At 39.1% G+C, this 20892-nt stretch overlaps 1 protein-coding gene across 2 annotated transcripts in view; it reads right to left on the minus strand.

Annotated features, from left to right (window-relative positions):
• Nucleotides 1-20892, minus strand: part of CRYL1 (crystallin lambda 1) — a 57518-nt gene that overhangs the window by 25589 nt on the left and 11037 nt on the right. For both annotated transcript variants that reach the window (XM_048294815.1, XM_048294814.1), the window contains exons 4-5: nt 9785-9946; nt 5591-5785 (exon numbers count right to left, since the gene is read on the minus strand). In XM_048294815.1, the coding sequence (XP_048150772.1) occupies nt 5591-5785; nt 9785-9946 (357 nt within the window). The remainder of the gene's footprint in view (nt 1-5590; nt 5786-9784; nt 9947-20892) is intronic.

The raw sequence follows: 20892 nt of genomic DNA on the forward strand, positions 1-20892 counted from the left end.
TTCTCCTACTCACTCCAGTCTGTCATAGAGTTGTTTTGGACTTCACTGCCTCCTGGACCATATACTTTCTGTCTCCAAATCTGCCACTTCCTTCTCTGTATCTCCCAAATCCAGTATTCTTTTTTTTTTTCTGATTGCCACTAATATATGCATTCTGTCTCAGCAGTACTTGTTACACCCTTCTCTTCACTATCACGTCAATCAAGTCCCTTCCATCCACACCCTGATGAGATCTTTTTCCAGTCCTGTCATTTTGAGCATATGACTTTTCTCCTATATCCCTCTACCACATCTTTCCATTTCATAATGTTTAAGAAACTTGTTGTCCTACACACTTCACACCTCCTTGCTTTGCTGGCCTTTATCTTCCTTCTTCCACGGCACCCTCAACTCACCTCGCCCTGTAAGAAACACTTAGTATCGACACTATTTTTATTTCGGTCCCTTTAAACTTCCTTTTTATGATATTCCTCATTTTATGGGGCACTGTAACTAAATGTTTAATCCCTACACCTTACCTTCAATCTTTTGGAAAAGTCCTCTGAATAACACTGTAATATAATTAACAGTAAGGAATTTGGACTTTAAAAAGTCTTGCCAGCATTTAAGGACTGCCAAGCACATCACTTGAGAAAGGAGAGGTACATAAATGAATGATTGAAGCCAATGCAGCTGATTGCTGCAAAAACAAACTAAAATGGACACATAGCCAAACCATGATTTTATTCTCCAAAAGATTAACAAAAATGGAAAATTTGCCCATTCTTTTCATGTTTTACAATGACTACAACATAAAAGAAAACCCACTTTTAAAGAAAAAAACACATTAAGACAGTATTAAAATCTTATACAGAGATAAGTAGAGCACTTACACAATCCATCCTGTAAAACAGTTATAGTATGTTCTTAAAAGCAGCTGAAACTCCTGTATTATATCAAGGTTAAAAAACTGTCATGCTCCACTTGCTATCTCTGCCACTGTATTTTATGACCTCCTTGCAAATTCCAGGTAATGCTTAGAAAAATATTTCAAAAAGGTAAGATTCACTCAGTGATCCACAGTTAAAGGGCAATCATAGATATTCAGAGTAAGGCTTGAGACTTCTGAACTGAAGTGCTGGTGAAACTGGTTGTTATTTTCTGGATTATGTCAACCAAAATTTTACCTTCAGAACAAGACAAAGCCAATCTATTTAATTAATACCCATTGCAACATAATCCTAAACTACTCTAGAATGTACTGGTACTGGTAAAAGTACAAAAGTAATAATGTCTACAGTGCACAGTGTGCTTCCCAGGCAAATAAAGGCAGTAAGCTTCTACTCCAAGAGTTAGGAACAAAATCAAACACACCAGTGACCACTGTCAATGGAGATGTGAGAAAGTAAATAAATGGTAACAGATAATAGGAGACAAAACAGTTTGAGGTATTTTTCCTGTTACTGGCTAAAGGTTATTCTAATCACTCCAAATCAGTAATATAAAAATTTAGAGTTGATAAGAGAGGAATAAAGATCTTCAACATCTCACAGTACACCTTTTACTCTCATCATTATCAGCTTTGCAACACTTCTAGCAGAGCCCTAACAATTAAATACATAAATAAGAAACCTACATGAATGCCAGTCTCAGATAGGCTATGAGGTCCTACAGAAAGTTCTCAGATACATGACCTTAAACAGACAGACGGGAGTGCTCCCAGTATCTGCTTTATCATTGAATAAATGAGGGGTATGAGGAGACAGAGATAACTGTACAAAAATTTCCCGCCACGAACACCTGCACTGCCCAAATGCTTGTGACTTGCAAGTCAAAGCAATCTTTGAAAAGACATCTTGTTACAAAAAGACTAACTCAGATCCAAAATGAAACATCTCTTTGCAGCACTCTTGCCTCAAAAGGAAGCACTTGCTTGAGTTACATCTTTTAGACCCATAAATGAATCCATGGTCTTTGCTTCTAAGTTCTTGTGAAGTCAAACTTCGGCATCCTGTAGTCTACATTCCTAATTATCACGTGAGCAAAGTTCGCAGCATTCAACTGTACATCTCCAAATAAGTCTTCTTTCTCCTACTTTCCTACAAATCAGATCTCAACTTCCAAGCCTATTCATTTTTTACCACTTTAACACCACACTTCCCACTCCCACATTCAGTCCAGTCCTCCATTCACAGCACTCATTTTGTGCCCAGCTGTAAAATCCCAGCCTCCCAGTGTGTGCAGCTGGGAAGCCCAGCACCTTTGGCAAAGACAAACTGTATCTCAATCCTCAGGTTTCTCATTGCTACTTTAATCACTTTGCCCTGAATTATGCTTCTCTCTGCGCTTCAGCATCCATGCCACGTGCAATTTGAGCACCGTGTGGAGTCTTGAGCCTGCACCCAACGTGCTAGCAGAGCCTTACCTCAGATTTCTGGCTATGTTAAGAGCATCTCCTACTCTTGGACCCACATGGCAGAAGTCAGTGAGCTCCACACAACATTCAGCAAGCAGATATATTTACCACATTTCTTTCTATACAGCTCCACCTTCACTTCCATGCTCTGTATCACAGCCTTTCTCCCATCACATGATTCCTCACCTCATCCATCCCAACACAGCACTGCTAAAGAAAACAGAAAGACTGGCAGGTTGTCAGCTTCCCAGATAGATTTGGGAACTAAAACATATTCTGCAAGCTACTCAGCCTATTTATGATAAAATTTTCAAGATAAATGTTGTAAGTACAGCTGTACGCACGTCTGTCCTACCACCAATGATTTTAATAGTACATTAGTAGTTCAACCGGAGAAACTTCCACTAGTTTCTTTAATGAAATAAGCTCAACTGACTGAAAAAAAAACCAAACCAAAAAACCTCCAACCAACCAAAAAAACCACAAACCAAAAAAAATCCCACAAACAAACAAACAAACCCCAGTGCTTCTTAGAGTAATGAAAACATTTGTTTGAGATGTTACCAATGGGAGTAAAACTTGATTTTTAGGAGTCTCTCAAAGACTGAGAGTTGGGGAGATTGACATTTTCAACAGTAAGAACTGAAAAGTGACTTCACAATCAGAAGTATGTTTCCCCATTTGGAAAGTGGAATTCACCAAAAGAAAATGACTTGCAATGAAAATTACTAAGTTGGCAGCACAACAGTAGAAACACACGAACTGCTCCAGGCCTGCAGCTCTCACCTATCTGCAGTGATTCTCCTCTCATCAAAGGCACTGGGCAGCCTGAAGTCACACAGCTGAAACTATACACCTTTGACAGCTGCTATTGTTCAGGCTTCTGGCATGGAAATACAGCCACCAAAGTTGTTACTGTTTAAATGTCTATATGCCTGAAACACAGTAAAATTATACAAGAACAGAACAACTTGGAAACTTTGATTTACAACAAAAGCAACTTTCTTTATCTGGCAGTCCTTCAAGCACTACTTTATTACTATTCACATAACCACCACTCCCAGAAAAGCATCCATGCAGGTTCATACTAAAGGTTTGCCTCAGCTCAGGACCTCCTTTCCAACAGCAGCCCATGAAGTGTTCTTACACTCCTTCCACAGCAAGACCAAACAGAGAATGATACTTTCACTGCCATGTACTGTATTGCCTCAGCTCCCAACAGTCCAGTCTTTGAGACTTTGATGCTGGAGTTTGCTTCTGCACAGTACAACATGAATGTGTCTAAATGATCCCTGGACCCATTCAATTTTTTACCATCCTAGGTTACTATGGCACTGGCTTCCACAACCGAGTTTATGTCCTCAGAGATGTGAAAGAATCCTGTTAGATTTTTGAGGCATTACCTGAATGCCTGTGCTGACCAAGGGTATTGTATCAATATGCCTACACATTACCAGCCTTACTGGTCCACAGTTTCCCATCAACTCTTTGAATTCTTATAAAAGAAGTAAAGATTAACTTCCATTTTTGCAATATTGTGCTAGATAGTATATAAAAAGGTGCTTAAATTAGTGTTTAATCAACTTCATATTTCAGTTTTGTGATCTTCAGATAAGTTCAGTTTCTCCTCCACAGTCTGTCATTACTCATTTACTCTTTCCTCCTTCAAAAATCTTGTTCCCAGCATGACTTATTTTATATCAGATCTCTTCCTTTCAAGGAAAGGTTACACTGTGGGAACCTCTCTAACAGTGAATGTTGCAGTTGAGCTAGCTTCTTCCTCATGAACTTAACCTTCCTTGCTCACAATTTTTTGTAGTTGTTTTTACATTTTTATTCTCAAAGATATTTTTTCACCAGTGTTTTTATGGTTTCAAAAATAATTTAGAGGCTAATTCAGATAGGGCCAGACTCATCAGTGGTGCCCAGCAACAGGACAAGGGGCAATAGGCACAAACTATAAACTCAGAAAGTTACATCTGAATAGGAAGGAAAAAACTCTTTACTTGGAGGGTGACAGAGCACTGGAGCAGGCTGCCCAATGAGGCCATGGAGTATTCTCCTCTGAAGTTATTCAAAACCCACCTAGACATGATCCTGTGCAACGTGCTGTAGTACAGGGGTGGAACTAGATGACCTCCAGAGGTCCCTCCCAACCACAACTATTCTGTGATTCTATGTTACTGTCTTTTCTATCCTATGTTTTCCAACATGGCTACAGCTTTCTGAAGGGGTTTTTCTTATCATAAACCTGAGACTTTGTATTAAAAGTTTAACAATAGAAGCCATTTTTGAAATTTAAATAAAATCTCCAGTAGGAGATCAGTTCTTTCCTCACAACACTGTTTTACTTATTGTTATTCACCACCTCCTTTATATTGTTGTATTATGTAGCTAGTGAAAACCAACTACAGGTAAGCAAAATCAGCAATTATGTTTAAATACTTCTTTGGAAAAAGGGTTGCTTTGTTTACAATAATATTACCCTGGCTTTAAGATCTTTACCTATATTTGTGTGCATGGTTGTTTTAAACAGCTTGAGAAATCAAAACAAAAATAAGTCCTATTAAAGCCCAGTTGAAACTCTTCTCAACAGAATAGCAACAGACATAACTCAGCTCCTGCTGATGAAAGATCAGACTTTTCAGCACAGAACAGGTAACTGTGGGAAAAGCTGAAGGGACACAAACAAATGATTCTCAGTTAGAAGTCTGAATGGGCAGGAGGAGGAGAAATCTGTCTCAAGTAACAGTTAAATCTATGAGTACAGTTCCTGAAAGGCCAAAGAGAAAACCATTTAAAGTATTTTCATGACCACTGTACAGCAGGCCAACAACACTAGAAAAAAAACCAAACAGGAAATGATGAGAAGCCTACAAAAAAGAAAAATCAGTATTTTGATTCCTGTGCTTTTAAGATTATTCTTTTGATTGCCCTGAAAATAACAGTATTCTGAAAAAAGAAAGCAGGATAAAGAATAATTGTTATGATCGCATATGACCTTGTTTTTGTCACTTTGGTTTTTATAACTGGCATCACTTCTTACTGGGTTTAATTTACATTTAAATACACATTTTATGTTCATAAGGGACAGTTGAACAAAGATGACACAAACCTAAAGGACATTTAAATATACAATCTCACTTATCACATCTACAGAACTGACCAAGTACTGAAAAAAAAAGATATACATACACCCACAAGTCTCCAAGCTTCACTTATCACTGCATACTGCAGTCGATTCAGAACAAACCCCTCGATTTCTCTGTTTAGTTTGACAGGAGACTGACCAATCTTCTTCATCAGGGCGTATGTTCTCTCTGTAGTAGAAGGATCTGTTTCTGGATGAGGAACAATTTCAACCAATGGCACAAAGTAAGGTGGATTTACCTCAAGAAGAAACACAAAAGAAGAACATCAGCCATCAACAGAACAAGTTAATATAAAGCATCTTTATACCCAGCAGTAGCTTGCATAATTTCCAGTGAACACAGTAAGCCTGATATTCAGACCTTGAAAGACTTCACCAATCAAATAAAAGCTGGTGCATTAATTCAAATTAAAAGAAATAATTAAACTTGTACTAAATCAAATCCTGTTTAATCCCAGCAAAATTCATGGAGCTCCACTGGAGATGATGGCACTCAAACAGTACTAGAAGACTCTATTCCGAGGACTTTATTGAGGAACTGTTTGCTCAATACTCAGACTGCTTGTTGTTCTAAGACATATGGTCACCACCTGTCTTTCCAAATTAAGCAAGGCATTTCCTTTTAGACAGTCAGGAACTTTATAACAAAAGTATTGCTAAACACCACCTGTAAGATGCAACACTTAACAGATAAGCTGCTACTGGCCCAAGCCTGTATATGCTAAACACAGTAAAAGGTATCACATAAAACATACTTTAAGAATGTTGCAGAACAGGTTACCTTCAAACACTGTACTTAGAAAAAAATAAATTACCTCTCCCTGACTCGTCCCAAATGTAATTTCTCATCAAGTCAAGACCTTTGTGTAATGTATTTTTGAAGTAAAAAACAAGAAGTCCTAAAGAACATCCTGGAGACAGCTAAAAGTTCTTCAGGTCATAGTGTTACAGATGGTAATGCTGCATGCATGCTCTTCCCAAAGAGCCTAACTGTCCTTCAGCTGTACTCTTAAAGGTATTAAATTCAGCCTTCCATCTAGTTCCAGGCAATAGAAGGAGCTAACATATAATAAATTACTACCAGGAATAACACTGACATTCAAAGGATGGTAATTAAGTACTGATTCTTTCATCATACTCCCTTATAGTCAACTACTCTTAACTGTGCTCCTGTAAATGCAAGTACGGGATTTAATCACAACAATGTGCAAGCAACCTTTCCTCTCTGCATGTTCTCTCAGTATTTACATGGTTCCCTTTCCTACAGGGTCTGACCAACACAATCTGATGTATGGTACATCTGCTGTAACTACTGATGTAACACACTTCATTCCCTTTGGAGGGCCTCGTGTCCCAACACAGCCTGTCTCACATCATTCCCTCTGGCAGTGCCACCACCACCACTGAGAACAGTGTGGTGGATGGACACCATTCAGCAGTGCCAGGCAATTGAGCAAGACCCAAAACACTGCAAGCACCAAGACATTCTCTGAGGCTTTTCTAACCCTTAATATATCACAGGTTCCAATCAGAAAGAGAAGTTAGCTGTTGAGAGAGACCAAGGCTATGAAAAATTTCTTCAAAGATTAGTGCTGACAGTGATCCTATTGAAATATTCCATTTCATGAATTTGGCACTGGGAGTATATGGGTGTGTTCGTGAGCACACTGAGGAGACATAGGAAGACAATGTTTTAGGAGTGAGATAATAGATATTGATAAAAACAGGAAGTGGTAGAACATAGATGAAATAGGGAATGGGGGAAAGTTTCTAAAAATGCGAAGTATTTCAGGGAACAGAAGGTCACCTTAGTCTAACAAAGTGACAGCTAAGAAAGGAGATGACAAAGAAAACACTGAAAAGAATTAAGTTATACAAAAGCTGCCAACAAACATAAATATTAATTTTAATGGACCAGTAATCAGATTGGAACAAAAATTAGAAGACACAATTTCTAACAGGAGTAGTGGAATTAAAAAAATAATCTGAGAGTTTAATACAGTTTTAAAGTTATTTGATTACAGGGCTTCCTGTACAACAGGGGACTTCACTCAATGGCACACTCTCCTCTAGCTCCATATTTCTAGTTGTGTGACCTAGCAGGCATATGCATCCCATGAGAAGAGAACCACTCTGCAGCAGACCTCTCCTGATCCACTGCCTGAAACTGCTATCAGAGAACAGCTGTACCTGTTTTCTATTGTAACGTTAAGTATTGTGTGCATTTCTATCATACAGCTGTGCTATGGGATTTTTTTTTTTCTAACTACTGAACCATGTTAAGCAAAGGGATGAGCTGCTTCTGCCCTTTGGGCACTTCATTTCATTTAACCTCAACACCCTCACCCATGCCAGAGGCTCTGCAACTTTAGCTTTTAATTTTTCTGGTATATCAAATTGCACACTTGTTTTCAGTGTCTGGCAGAGCTGCTTGCTTCCTGCAGCCACCAAATCCTACTATTGTGTTCAAGATCTTAGTAAAAAACAACACGAAACAAAAAAAACCCCACCCAAAGCCCACAACTACTACAAGCAAGCATGTTTCCTGATGCAGAGGCAGAAAGGCCCCTGGAAGTACACTGGTTTACAGCTTCTTCAGTGCACTCAGTACAGCTGAGTAAAGCTGAGATTACTAAGAAAATAGTCTCAGTTGGACTGCAAAGCCATTTTGGAACAATTCGACATTTTAAGGTACTCCGGAGCGTTTGCTTTGTAAAAAGACATATATCCTTACAACAGCAACACAGAAAATGTTTACGCAGAGACTAACTACCTTTCAAGGTCTGATAAAACTTGGTTTCAGGAGTGACTCCTATAAGACTGCAGTTCAGACTAAACAAAGTTAACTGGTACAGACCAACTTGGGAAAACAGTAAGACAGAGAACAGTAAAATCAAAGACTGACAAATAGTCAGGCAGCCAGGAACTGGTTAAATAAAAGAAATCGTATAGTTACTTAATATAGAAACGTTAAAGAGATATTATCTCTTCTCTTGCACTAGAGAAAACTACAACCCTGGAAATAAGAGACAAGGAACTAATGAATTTTAGACTGGAGAAAGGCTAGATCTAGGCACAGATACATACTTTGACATTTGATTTTTTTTTTTCTAATCAAAAGGGATTGAAAACTAATTATATAGAAACAAACAAAACCAAGCCTTTTGTTCCCCTTGCCACCCAGTCACCCCAAGGCACAGTGGTGGTGGTGGTGAAGTGTCAGAAAGGGACTGACCAAATGCTTTGACACTACAGTGTTAGGCTACAGGTAACTGTAGAGACAAAGTAATGCTGTATTTTTGTATTCTTGAGCATGCCCAGGGAATTGACATTTACTTTACACTCTGAGGAGTGCCCTGGAGAGACATCATACAGTTACCAAATTGCAGAGACCAGAGCAGTAGCTTTCTTCATGACAACAGTCCTCTTAACTGATCAGCTGACCACCAGACTAACACTGGGTTAACAAATTCATTAGCTTATTGAGTAGTGGAAAACAGAAGCGGTAAGAACCCCAGTGATCAAGATGAAATGCTCTTCCATGCTGAGGAGAGATGTGACAAACTGATGTCTGGCAGTTCCAAACAGATCTCTACAGAAACTCACAAGTGCCTTTGACCACTTTGAGGTACTGCTGCAACCTCTAGTCATTCCATTTTTGCATCACTGCCCTGTTCCAGTTGGTCATGAAGAATGCAAGTTCAGCTCCAAGTCCAATTTGTTCCATTTCATCATTCCTTAATTCCTTTTTCAGGTATACTGCTTCTGCATCACAAGTGTGAAGAAACTGGAGTCTAAATTTCCCATCTTTTATCAATATTGCCTGACAAGCACATGCAGCTCAGTGTTTGGATTCTTACTGTTACCCAGCAGAAGCTGAAAAAGGATACTAGAAAAGACTAACAATGACACAAGAAGAAAGTAGCAATGTTATGAGTTGTACCCAAAACATAGAATTCCTACATTCTGAAAGCCAGTAGTTTCAGAACCACACAACAATATGAGCACACACAGAACATATCTTGAGCCAACAATATGCAACATACTACATCCTCTCAATTTAGTAGATTAGTGCTGCTTCTCACAGAATAACCAAACTACAGCTTTTTTGAAAAGTTGGCCCCATGCACACCAACAATGGCACACAAGAGCCCCAAATACCCTTCTGTGCCTTTCAGTCTGCAGGAAGGAGTTTGGGATGCAGTTTACACAAAAAAGAAACATGCCATCATACTTACAGGATGTGATACGATGCACTGCTTAACGTGTTTAAGGCCAGTGAACAATTTGCTGGGCAAGAGACAAGAGGTCGAGCTGCTCAAGATAACACTGTCACCCACAATAAGATCCAACTGACCAAAAATCTTCTTTTTCAGTTCCAGGTTCTCTGGAGTACATTCCTGGAATAAAAACAAAAAACAGTATTAGAAGTCATGTAGTTCAATAGCATCTATCCGTACATTTCAGACTTCATTGATCCCATGCTGACACCTAGGAATTCAGCACAAACCACCTATTTTAATCAACCTAGATATACCAGTGAGCAATATACCATCGACACAAAAATATCTTCCCACAGTTTAAGAAATGGAAAGCCCAGGAGTTTATGTACAGCAGAAGATGAACCACCACACCCCACAGGAGATTTAACACAAAAGAAAAGATTCTGCTTTATCTAAAATACAGACTTTAACTCACACAGGGAAATAACACAATACAGAGGATTAAGACCTGGTCTCCACTTTTTTTTTTTTTTAAGAGAATCTCACATGATAGAAGTCAATATTCTCTCTCAGACAAGATGGAAATGATCAGGTATATCTCAAAAGAAGACAAACTTACAATCTCCAGAACTATGGCAGGAGATTCCAAGGTACAGCTCTGCAACCTGTACTTAAGCAATTCCTGGAGTTGCAATTAATGAAGATACTTAAGTATTTTAAGTGTGAGGGTCACTGAGAAAGATTTCTGAAGTAGAATGGACACTATCAAAACTTTTCTCAAAGCTACTGAGTATGTTCAGCTCTACATTACGGTGTGGAATTTCATATGTATGAGCCAAGAGCCACAATCTACAGTCATTAGATTTCCAAAGTTATATCCTTCTGCCTGAAGGAGAGCATGCAAAGATCCACCAGTCTGGGAGGAGAAAGACATGGGATAATAACTACAGTGGATCCCACAAGCAACAGAAAAGTCTTTGGTCTTCAAGAAGAAAATGGACGAACAAGGCCAGCTTGTTTTCTAGGGTTTTTGGAAGAGTTAAAAAAAATCCAAACAGGATCCCAACACTGCAAAACCTCAGCTTTTCCCTTAAAACACACTGAAAATATCTGCACTTTTCTAACTCTAACTTTCTCTCACTTGTCAGTACTTTGTTCTGTCCTTCCTGTTATGCTGAACTATACATGGCAGGGTTAGGAAAAAAGGCTACCCATTTAACATAATCCAAAATTTACATTTAATATCTGCAGCTTCAGACAGACTCTGTGGCAGGAATGCCCAGGGCCAGAGTTTTTAAACCAATAAATGGGTTAAAAGTAATTTGAAGACTTAAAAAATAAGTTGCATGGAACAGTACTAAAGGTTCCATGATGCAGAAGAGACAAACAGGGTCATTTAAGAACTCCAGATAGAGCCCAAAGTATTAGACGGCCTTATCAAAACAAAATGATACTCCGCTCATAGTTCCAGAATCCCTGCTTGTTGGTTAGGTTTAAATAGTTTCTTTTAGTGAAGCCAAAGATGACGAGAACTCTGGAGATACTGTTCAAGCTAATAAAAGAGCTGCTCTGAATAGGTTTGTGAACTTGAAACTCTAAGCCTGCTCTCACATCAGATGATAATCAAAAAGGCAAACTCAAATCTGCTGGAAACTCAAACCTGCCACGGTTACATAAGGTTTCTGAATGGGCCATTTGCTTGGAGTTTCTTGTATAGTGTCACAATTGTATTCAGGTTGTTGGACCACTGCAATAAAGTTTCTGTTCTCAAGCATGCAATTATATTCTCAGAGACACCAATTCCCTGAAGAACAGGGGGAAAATTAAGATCTAAACAATCCATTAAACAGGAACCTCACTTGCTGTCAGTTATGGAGCCTGGAGAGGTCTGAAGCTATTCTGTTTACCCTGAGAAAGAGAAGATCAAACAGAGAGCAGATAAGATACAGGTTTAAAGCTACCACAGTTTCTCTCAAAGAATCAGTGCAAAAAGGTTAGCATGCACCACTACGCATTTTAAGTGACACTGTATATTTCTGTGCCCTTTTCTTAGGGAAGATCATACTTCTCATTTGCAGTGAACAGTACACCTTTATTCCAAGGCCTGGTCACCTAAACAAGGTTGCTATAAATCTGACTTCCAATTTAAACTTTATTAGACATCTCTTAACAGCCTGATCAAAACACGACAGCTGTTAATTTTTAAAACCCATCTCCTGGAAGTGTTGTATTGAATTAAAGGCTTAAAGGTAATAGGAATTACACTATCCAAATATATGTTCAGAGAACATACAGCAGCTACTTGAACCACTTTATGAACTCTTAAAGAGCTCCACAAGATAAATATATGCTAGACTCCCTCCCTAGCTAACTGATACACCACATGGTGATTGAGGTCTAGTTGCCCCTAATCAAGAAGCTGCACTCACATGACACAACCCCTGAAATGCCAGGAAAGCCAGTGAGTTTTATCTGTTTAAATCAAGTCTCACATGGAGAGTCAGTGAGTTTTATCTGTTTAAATCCAGTGTCTCTGTGTTTTTGCATAGGCCTTTCTCACCATGCTATCCACCATCTGTGTTCCCACATGCATCCATGCTCATCTAAATGCACAACTTCATTCTCCTATATTTAAATGCTGGCATCTACCCAGATTCTTCCCATCCATTCTCAAACATGCCAAGGTAGCAAATCCTCTGTACCTTCTAGGAAAACACTCCCCAAAACACTACCTTGCAAAATACCTTTTCCTTATACTATCAATGAGAATTGCTGCTGAGCAACTTATTAGTACTGGGAGGCAAAAGGAACAGAATATGGCCTGAAGCAAAGTCCTGCAACACAGTGGTACGGTCCTAAAATAAGTAAACATCCTACACAAGCAGCATAAGATGGCAGTATAAGATGAAAGCCAGATACTTAAACTAGCATGCAGAAGGTCAAAGATTAGCAACCAGTCAGCAACAAGCAAGCCACTTCCCGTAACATCATCTGGAGACGCTGTCACACAGAGCAGCACCAAGCTTTCCCAATAACGAGTATGGAGTCTGATGGTAGTCACCAGCATAAGGAATTGCTGAATAAAGAAGTCTGAAAGCTACAGTTGCACAATAATGAATTCCTACCTCCTGACTAGATGCTGCCTGCTGCAAATTCAAAACATAAGCAAGTGCTTCTTCCCTGGCAATCTTCATATGAAGATTTATGATAATATACATTCCTGCAAGCAAAGATAAATCTGTCTTGAGCTCTCCTAGACCCCTCTTCATTCCAGGAGCGTATCCCATACCATGGGATTCTTCCAAGTAGATTCTGGCCCAACAAGCCAAAGTTGTCTCTCGTGAAGTCTAGAGCTGTAACCCCAGTTTTTGTCTTGCTTCTCCTCCCAGGATCCTCAACTTCACCATCTCATGGCCACTATAGTCAAGACTTCCCCCTGACCTTCACATCTCCAACCAGCTCTTCACTGTTTGTGAGGTCCAGCACAACATGTCCCCTCTTCTACTCCTCAACCACCTGTGTTGAAGTTACCATTAATGCATTCCGGAATCCTTCTGAATTCTTTGTGCTCTCCTGTACTGTCCCTCCAGCAGATACTGATCTTGTTGAAGCCCCACCATGAAGACATGGGCCTGTGAATGTGAGGCTTCTGAAGAAGGCCTTTTCTTCCTGGTCAAGTGGTCTGTAGCAGATGTCTACCACAAAGTCTCCCATACTGGTGGTCCTGATAATCTTGACCCATAAGCTCTCAATTGGCTCCTCAATCACACCAGGGGAGAGCAAGAAATACTGTATTCCCCTCCTACAGCTATTCCCCTCCTACCCTCATCTTGTACCACCTAACCCCAAGAGTTCCATTTCACTGCCATGCTGCAGCTGCTACAGCAAGGGCACCCTGTGCCCTTGCCCAACCATAACTGAGGTAGAAAATTATTTTCTAGAGTTCTGAGACTTCCCTTTTCCCAGTAAATTCAACAAGGTTTTAAGGAGCAGGTAAACTGTTCAGGAGCCATAACTACTTTGACTGCAACAAGAATGCTCCTCATCTTCTGCAGATAAGTGAGGATGTCCAAACATGCCACAAGCCCCTGCTCTGTTTACACACATATAAAACTTAGAGCATTTTAAGGAGCCTCAGCTTGTCAGTGCTGTGATTTAGCTGAAATTTTTAAGGCCTCCTGTAGAACAGCTTCCAGAGTCAAGTGACAGCAATTCTCTCCTCTCACAGAATGAGGCCGTAGCAGCAGCTTTCAAAGCACAGAACTATCCTACAAGCTGGACCCAGACTGTCAGTACTCCTGCAACAGGAACCACATTATGTCCAGCTTTTTGTGGGAATAAAAAGAACTTCACAGCATTAAGAGACAGAGTTCTGCATCTCAGAAAAGGAGCTTTTCTGAAAGCTTGGTGCCTAATACATTTCTACAAACACTTCCATTATCTTCTATAGTTATAATCCACTAGGAAAAGAACTTCACAGAGAAGAGAGGCATAATTGTTTTATTTTCAATCTAACAAGCCACTTGAGAATGTTTTATTTCTAAAACAAAGCCTGATAAACATAAACCTACAAAAAGCTTTGGCCTGTGGATTTTTATATATATAACCTGAATGCTGTTTAAGACAGACATTAAAAATCCCTGAAAAGGAGACCTGCAAATTTAATGAAATGGAGACTTCAAATCACTATCTATAGATAGCAACTATACAGTCAAATACAACTATTCCGTAGAATTTTACTACATCTAAATAATATAATAAAGGATTCTTGTAAAAGCCTCTTTGGAAGAAGTATATATGCTAAAATAAGGTCTCTGCAAATTAAACTCTACAATTTGAGAACCAGTTCTGTTTCCCCCAATATCACTGGCAAAGTTGAGGTTACTGAAGTTACCAAAGCAAGATTCCATCTATTTGCTCCATCTTGCATACAGACCGCTGTGTTTCAGTCACCATTTTATTGAATCCACATCAAATTATATTTTAAGAAAAAGAGCATTTAAAATGCTCACTACTATCATTAGTATTTCAGTCCTAATTATTATTATTTCTCTTTAGGTTTTTATGTTGACATAGTAGCTTGTTCTGTTCCTGCACAGTTTAGGTCTGTATTTCCATTCTGGAACAGTGAAGATGCACCTTCTATTAAGGAAACTTGAGCATTTTTCTATTGTATTCCATGTCAGACACTAAAGTGCACTATAGTCAGTAAACAAGAGTCACACACGTGAACCTGGGAAACTACACCACCTGCAATTAAAAAATGTGACATTTTGACAGCAGAGACTGGGAGTTCACCTAGTGAAACAAGCAGAGACATAAAACTGTATTTATAAGATCAGAACAAATTATTATATCACTGTATCAATTTTGCTTCTGATATTATTGTTAACCATTAGAACTTACCTCAAATTTTTTTTTTTTTTCATACATTGAATAGGGCTGGTAATTTCACAAAATTCAGAATCATTACATATTTTAAATGCAAATACTTGAAATCAAGTATTTTCTACTTTTCCATCATGCTCCCCTCAAAAATAGTTTTAGATGCATATTTTGAGGCTCTTTAGGAATGGATAGTATGTGGATCTAACAGTATACCAAGACATTAATTAAGACAAGGTGACAAACAAAAATTCATTATTTCAAACTTCAAAGATGGTGAAGGGAACACATATTTACTTCAGTCTCTTTTCGTAAAGTGTTGCTTTCCTTTTTTATCCTTGAGGATAAAAGCAGGGCCAGCAGCTGAGTAGGAGGCACACACAGATTTGCATGGCTTTGGGATGAGACACACACAGAGCTGTTATTGAAGGAGGCCCCAGGCTGTTGCAGACCTTTCAGTGCAGTGTCAGGATTTTGATCAGTCAAAATGAGGAAGAAGAAGGAAAAAAACAAACCAAAACAAACCACCACAAAACCCCTGAAACACTTGGATGTGATGCAGAAAACCAACCCAGTGGGATACACAGAGGGGAACAGGAGCTCATCAGGCTGTCTGCTCCTTTCCCACAGCAGATACTCATTCCACTAAGCGGGCACACAACTTCCTCCAAGATGGTTTCAAGCCCATGAACAAAAACCAAATCATTAACAAAAATATCTTCAGCAACAAAAGCCTCCTTAGGTGTAAACCAACTCTAGTTAGCCCAAAACAAGCCACACAACCTTGGCAAGCAAGACTTTTATTTTGAACCTGAACTATCTTGCTAACTACAGCTATCCTGGAAGCCAAGGGTAAGAAAGCATAATAAGGACAGCAGCTCCCTTAATTGAAAAGCAGACTGGCCATTAGGAATGGCAGGGCCACATTATCACCATGTGACACATTTATAAAAAAGATAAATAAAATACAGGCATGTGAGCTTCACATCCCAGGGCTTCAGTTAGACTTTCTCTGGGTTATGTATGGACTGGAGCAAAATGCTAAACGTGGGAGGAGAAGAATCACACCACAAGAGAATTTTAAGAACAGGTTAACACATTTTTGACAGACAGCTGTCTAGGTATGACTGATCCTGCCTGCCTTTGGTCTCATCAGTTGATGAGGAAGCTCATTGTAAAAGCATCAGTTAAAGCACCAGCATTTTCAGGTAATCTAATTGTAAAAAATAATAATTTAGGACAATAAATCACTTTAGATCTAGAGTGATAACTTCTTATTTGTCTTAAACAAATGAGCTCATACAAGTGTGAAATCTGATGCTTCATAAATCAGTACCTCTTGAGTGACATGAAAGACTGCTGACCACATGATACTGTGCAAGTAAACAACACTGAGGTGAAATCCAGCACTTGGATGGAAACATTTTGTACTTTCCTACGTTTCATAAACATACTCTGTTAAAGAATCTGAGCAATAAAAATATCAAGTTACTGTCATTTTATACTGTTCAGGGTAAGTGACTGAATTACAAGTGTCTATTCAACCTTTAGTAGAAAAAAGCAGGATTTGCGGAGGTACTAGTTTTCAGAACTACATTTTCTAAAATCAAACTTGCAGATTTGGGAGGGTTTGGGGGGTTCTGTGAAGGGCTTTTTGGCTGGTTTTTTGTTTAAAACAAATACAGCAAATGAAGACAAGTTTTGCTTCATCTCCTGTTAGTATCATGGCATGAAAAGATCCACCTTTTTCCATGATGTTCACATATCCTACAAAACTTTCAAAAGACAGACAGACAAGTCGATCAGGCTGCTACAGATGAAGATCCTTTTTGTTCCCTCAGGAAAGGGCAGTAAGATCTCAAACAGGTTGAGTGACATTCTCCTCCCCATATCTTCTCCCAAAGAACTAGATTTTCTCTGTTTTCTTCTACCCTGACCCCATCCACCCTGAAAAACAGGGAGTGATATAGGAAAGGCAATGGAGACACAATACCGCCCCAGAAAAGGGACCAGGGAACAGTGGAAGAGAACCTGAAGAGCAAGATTTGTTGTTGGGCAGGATGACAGTCTTGGCAATGACAACCTCCTGAAACAGGGACCAAAACCTTATTCAAGACTGTAATGGCAGATGACACCAGCTGTTATATGCACAGAATAGATGGGAAATGAATGTCAGAAAATTTGGAAGGATGTAAGTCCATTCAGCAGCAGCTCCACTGCAGTGACACTGGCAAGCTGTTTACCTAAACATCATCTTTCAGTTCAACTCAGACACGACTTCATGAAACATTTTACAGCAAGTCTTTAAGATCCGACCATTTCAATCTTTAAAATTAGAAGGAATTTTCTCAAAACAACTACAAAGACAGCAAGTCAGGTCACATGCTTAAAACCTGTTCCCTCAAAAGCCAAAAGAAAATTCCTGGTGCCTCAGGCCAGTGTTTAAGCTCAGTAGGGTAAAACCAGGCCTAAGGTTATATTTGCCCAGCTGAGAGCAAACAGACCCATGTTTGTCTGTCCAGGGCTCAATTCAGAAGAAGCCATGTTACTGCAATGCTTGTACACTCTGCCTGCCAGCAGTTTTGTTTTTACAGAGGTATGTGACTAACAGAGCCTCCAAACCAGTATGGTCTTCTAGCCTGTGAGCACAGGGCAGCTGAAGACATCTTCACCCACTGCCTGCAGACATTCCCTCATCCCCAGAAGCAAAAGGGTTCTTGAAAGCCGTCAGGAAAGACAAACAAAAGCTATGAGTAGAAACCGGTAACAGACAGTCAAAGACTAATTTTTATGACCAGAGACACAAGACACCTGTTGTCAAAGCTCCAGAGTCAATGCTGGTTTTGCACCCTGAGGCACAACCAGACTTTTTGAAAGCTGTTAACACTGTTTTTAAAAAATATGTCTAACTGGAAAAGATAAAGGAGCCAGCAAGATCTAAAAGATACCGGGTTGAAGATCTATCAGTGTCGTTATCACAAGCTTCACAGTCTGTCTGCAGGTGTAAGGGGGGAAGGAGGAGAGGGGGCAGAACACCCTCTCTTTTTAAAGGGGTGGGCAGGAATGAAGATACTGTTCTAAGGCTTTTAGGCAGTGTTCTTTTAAAAGTAAAAAGGATAAATACTTCAAGAACACAAGGTGAAAGTTAAAAGCTTTAACTTCATCCCCTTGCCCAGTCTGCTCTGTTCAATGCCACAGCACAACAGATGGGTTCAGAGATCACCTCTCAGTCACCTTTTCTGTCCATCTTCAACCAGCCCAGCCAGTCCTCACAACTCACCAGAATACACAGCAGCACAGGTGTCAAGAGTAAGATCTTAGCAATAGTTAGCCATCTTATCTTCCTCTGACAGCTAGTAAACTCTATTGTTCAGTTAGTAAATAGTTTAATTTAAAAAGCTCTGGCTTTATTTTACTAGTGTTGTGGTAAGAGATCATACAGGTGCTGCACTGACTTCTGTTGATGCCTTAGGTTTTAACTTTTATATTTTTCAAATTCTGTACTGTTTAGTGTGTAACTCTGAAAGTTTCTTGTAGCCTGTTAATTTCTGCTCTTGTGCTAGGTAGACATAACAAAGCCTCTCTGGGCCTGCTCTTCAAGGACACTTAGGCTGCCCTAGGCCCAAAAATATAAACCAAAGAGCCGCTAAGGGTGAGTAAGCTGAGGGGAAAACTGAAGCTTTAACAGGGGAATTAACCCTGCTATGCAAATGAACCAAACCTATAAAAGAGTGAAGAACTTGTGACCGGTTATCCATCTTGGGGTCCATTTTGGCAGTAGCCTCTGGCTCCCCAGGGGGTACCTTTGGAGGCCTTTCAAATAAATACCTACTACCTTTATTCCCTTACTCCCGTCAAGTCTCTGTTTCTAGGAGGTCTCTTAAGGCATCACTATTCAATATATTATTTATGAACTAGACACATTTCCACTCAAACCTGGTTTTAATATTCAAAGGAGTACTAAGATGTTCAATACCTAATAGTCACACAAGGATAGAAGACAAAAGTCATCATCTATTTATGCAGGAAAGCTAAGAGCACAACAGTAAGAAACATTTAACTCATCCATGATAGCCCATGACAGGGACATAATAGTACAAACATATCCATTAATTTATCTCCATGGAGTTTTCAGCTAATGGAAAAGTTATTTCAGAATTAAAGCTTCTAGTGATATAAAAACTTGCAGTATACATTCACCTACATGCTACAGGTTACGATTCCAAGTAGCACAGGAAAGTTCTGAGAAGTGAACCTGCATGAATACTCAGGTTGAGAGCAAAACATGGACTGCTTTCCTTCTGAAGTTGATGCAAAGCACACTACTCAAGACAAGTTACTTCATGAAAATGCTCAGGAGAGAAAATATATAATCTTTTAAAAGGTTCATGACATTACTTTTATGAATTTTCTTCTCAGTCCTCCTAATTATTTCTTGCATCTTTTTCCCTTTTATATCTTCACTGATATAACTTAGGAAGTTCCACTTTTTACTACTTTATCCCACCTGTTTTAAGTTACATCCTATGAAAATTACATAGAAGGCAACCGTCTGAAGAATTTACTCACGGACGGCAAACATCAAGAAGTTTTTTAAAGCTTTAAGTGGACTTATTCTATAAAGGCCGAATTTGAAAAGAAGTTAAGATTTAACCAACTGAAATCCAGGGTAAAGAAATGCAATTCTCATGAAAATTTTCAAATAAGATAATCAGTAGGTTATATAATTAAGCATGAAAATTGAATTCTCTATATTCAACTAACATAAATGCAACCAGTATTTTATTTTTTAAGTAACTAAAAGTCAGAACACTTGTACTCACAAGTTACAATTAGTACATTTTGTCCTTCCAGGTTCAAAGCTGTCCTAAAGCAGCGTTTCTTAAATTTAATATGGTTCAGCCATAATGTAGTCTGCTCACTGCTGAAATAAGGCTGTGAGCCTAGAATTAAGATTGTTCCATTCTATTCCACCACCCTTCTTTCAAGAGAAAATTAAAGTCTATTTCAAATAAGTTGCCTGCCCACTTCCACTATGCATTTGTTAACAGTTTGAATCAAACCAAACTTTAATGGTATAGTTTGGAGAGTTGATACAAACAGTGCCAACCATGTTTCACACATTTGACTTGTTATCCATGGGCATACTGCAGCCATTTCATTTATTTTTATTTATATACTAAACAACTACATGTTTAGAGACATCAGAAGGGCTAAGGGAACATAAAATAGCAGCAGAAAGCTGGAGTTATCCCAGGTACCTTGTTGTTGTTTGGAGACTACCAACACAACACTGCTGCCTTCAGCTACCTGAAAGGAACACACTGATTCTCTGAGGTGCAGGCTGATAGGACAGAAGGCAAGAGACTGAAGTTGCAAGAAGAGACTTCAATTAGATATTAGGGAAAAGTTGCACAATTACAGTAATCAAACATTGTAACAAGTTACCCAAAGAGACCAGAAGTGTTTATCCAAAACTCAGCTGCAAGAATTCTGCGCAAGTTGATGCAAGTTGGTTCTGCAATGGGTTGGGCCAGATGACTTCCACAGGTTCCTTCCAACATAAAATTACTTTGATTTTGCAACATTTGCCCAATGCCCATTTCATAGATGAACTGATAGTGGTGGGGAAGGATGCAGCCCTCAATTTAATCTGACATGGCATGCAAGACCTTGCTCAAAAATCTTAAGATTTTGCCAAAGACCCTCTCTAACAGGACCAATAGCATACCAAAACT

This window comes from Corvus hawaiiensis, chromosome 2 (genome assembly GCF_020740725.1).
Source record: "Corvus hawaiiensis isolate bCorHaw1 chromosome 2, bCorHaw1.pri.cur, whole genome shotgun sequence".
In the NCBI taxonomy this organism is placed as follows: domain Eukaryota; kingdom Metazoa; phylum Chordata; class Aves; order Passeriformes; family Corvidae; genus Corvus; species Corvus hawaiiensis.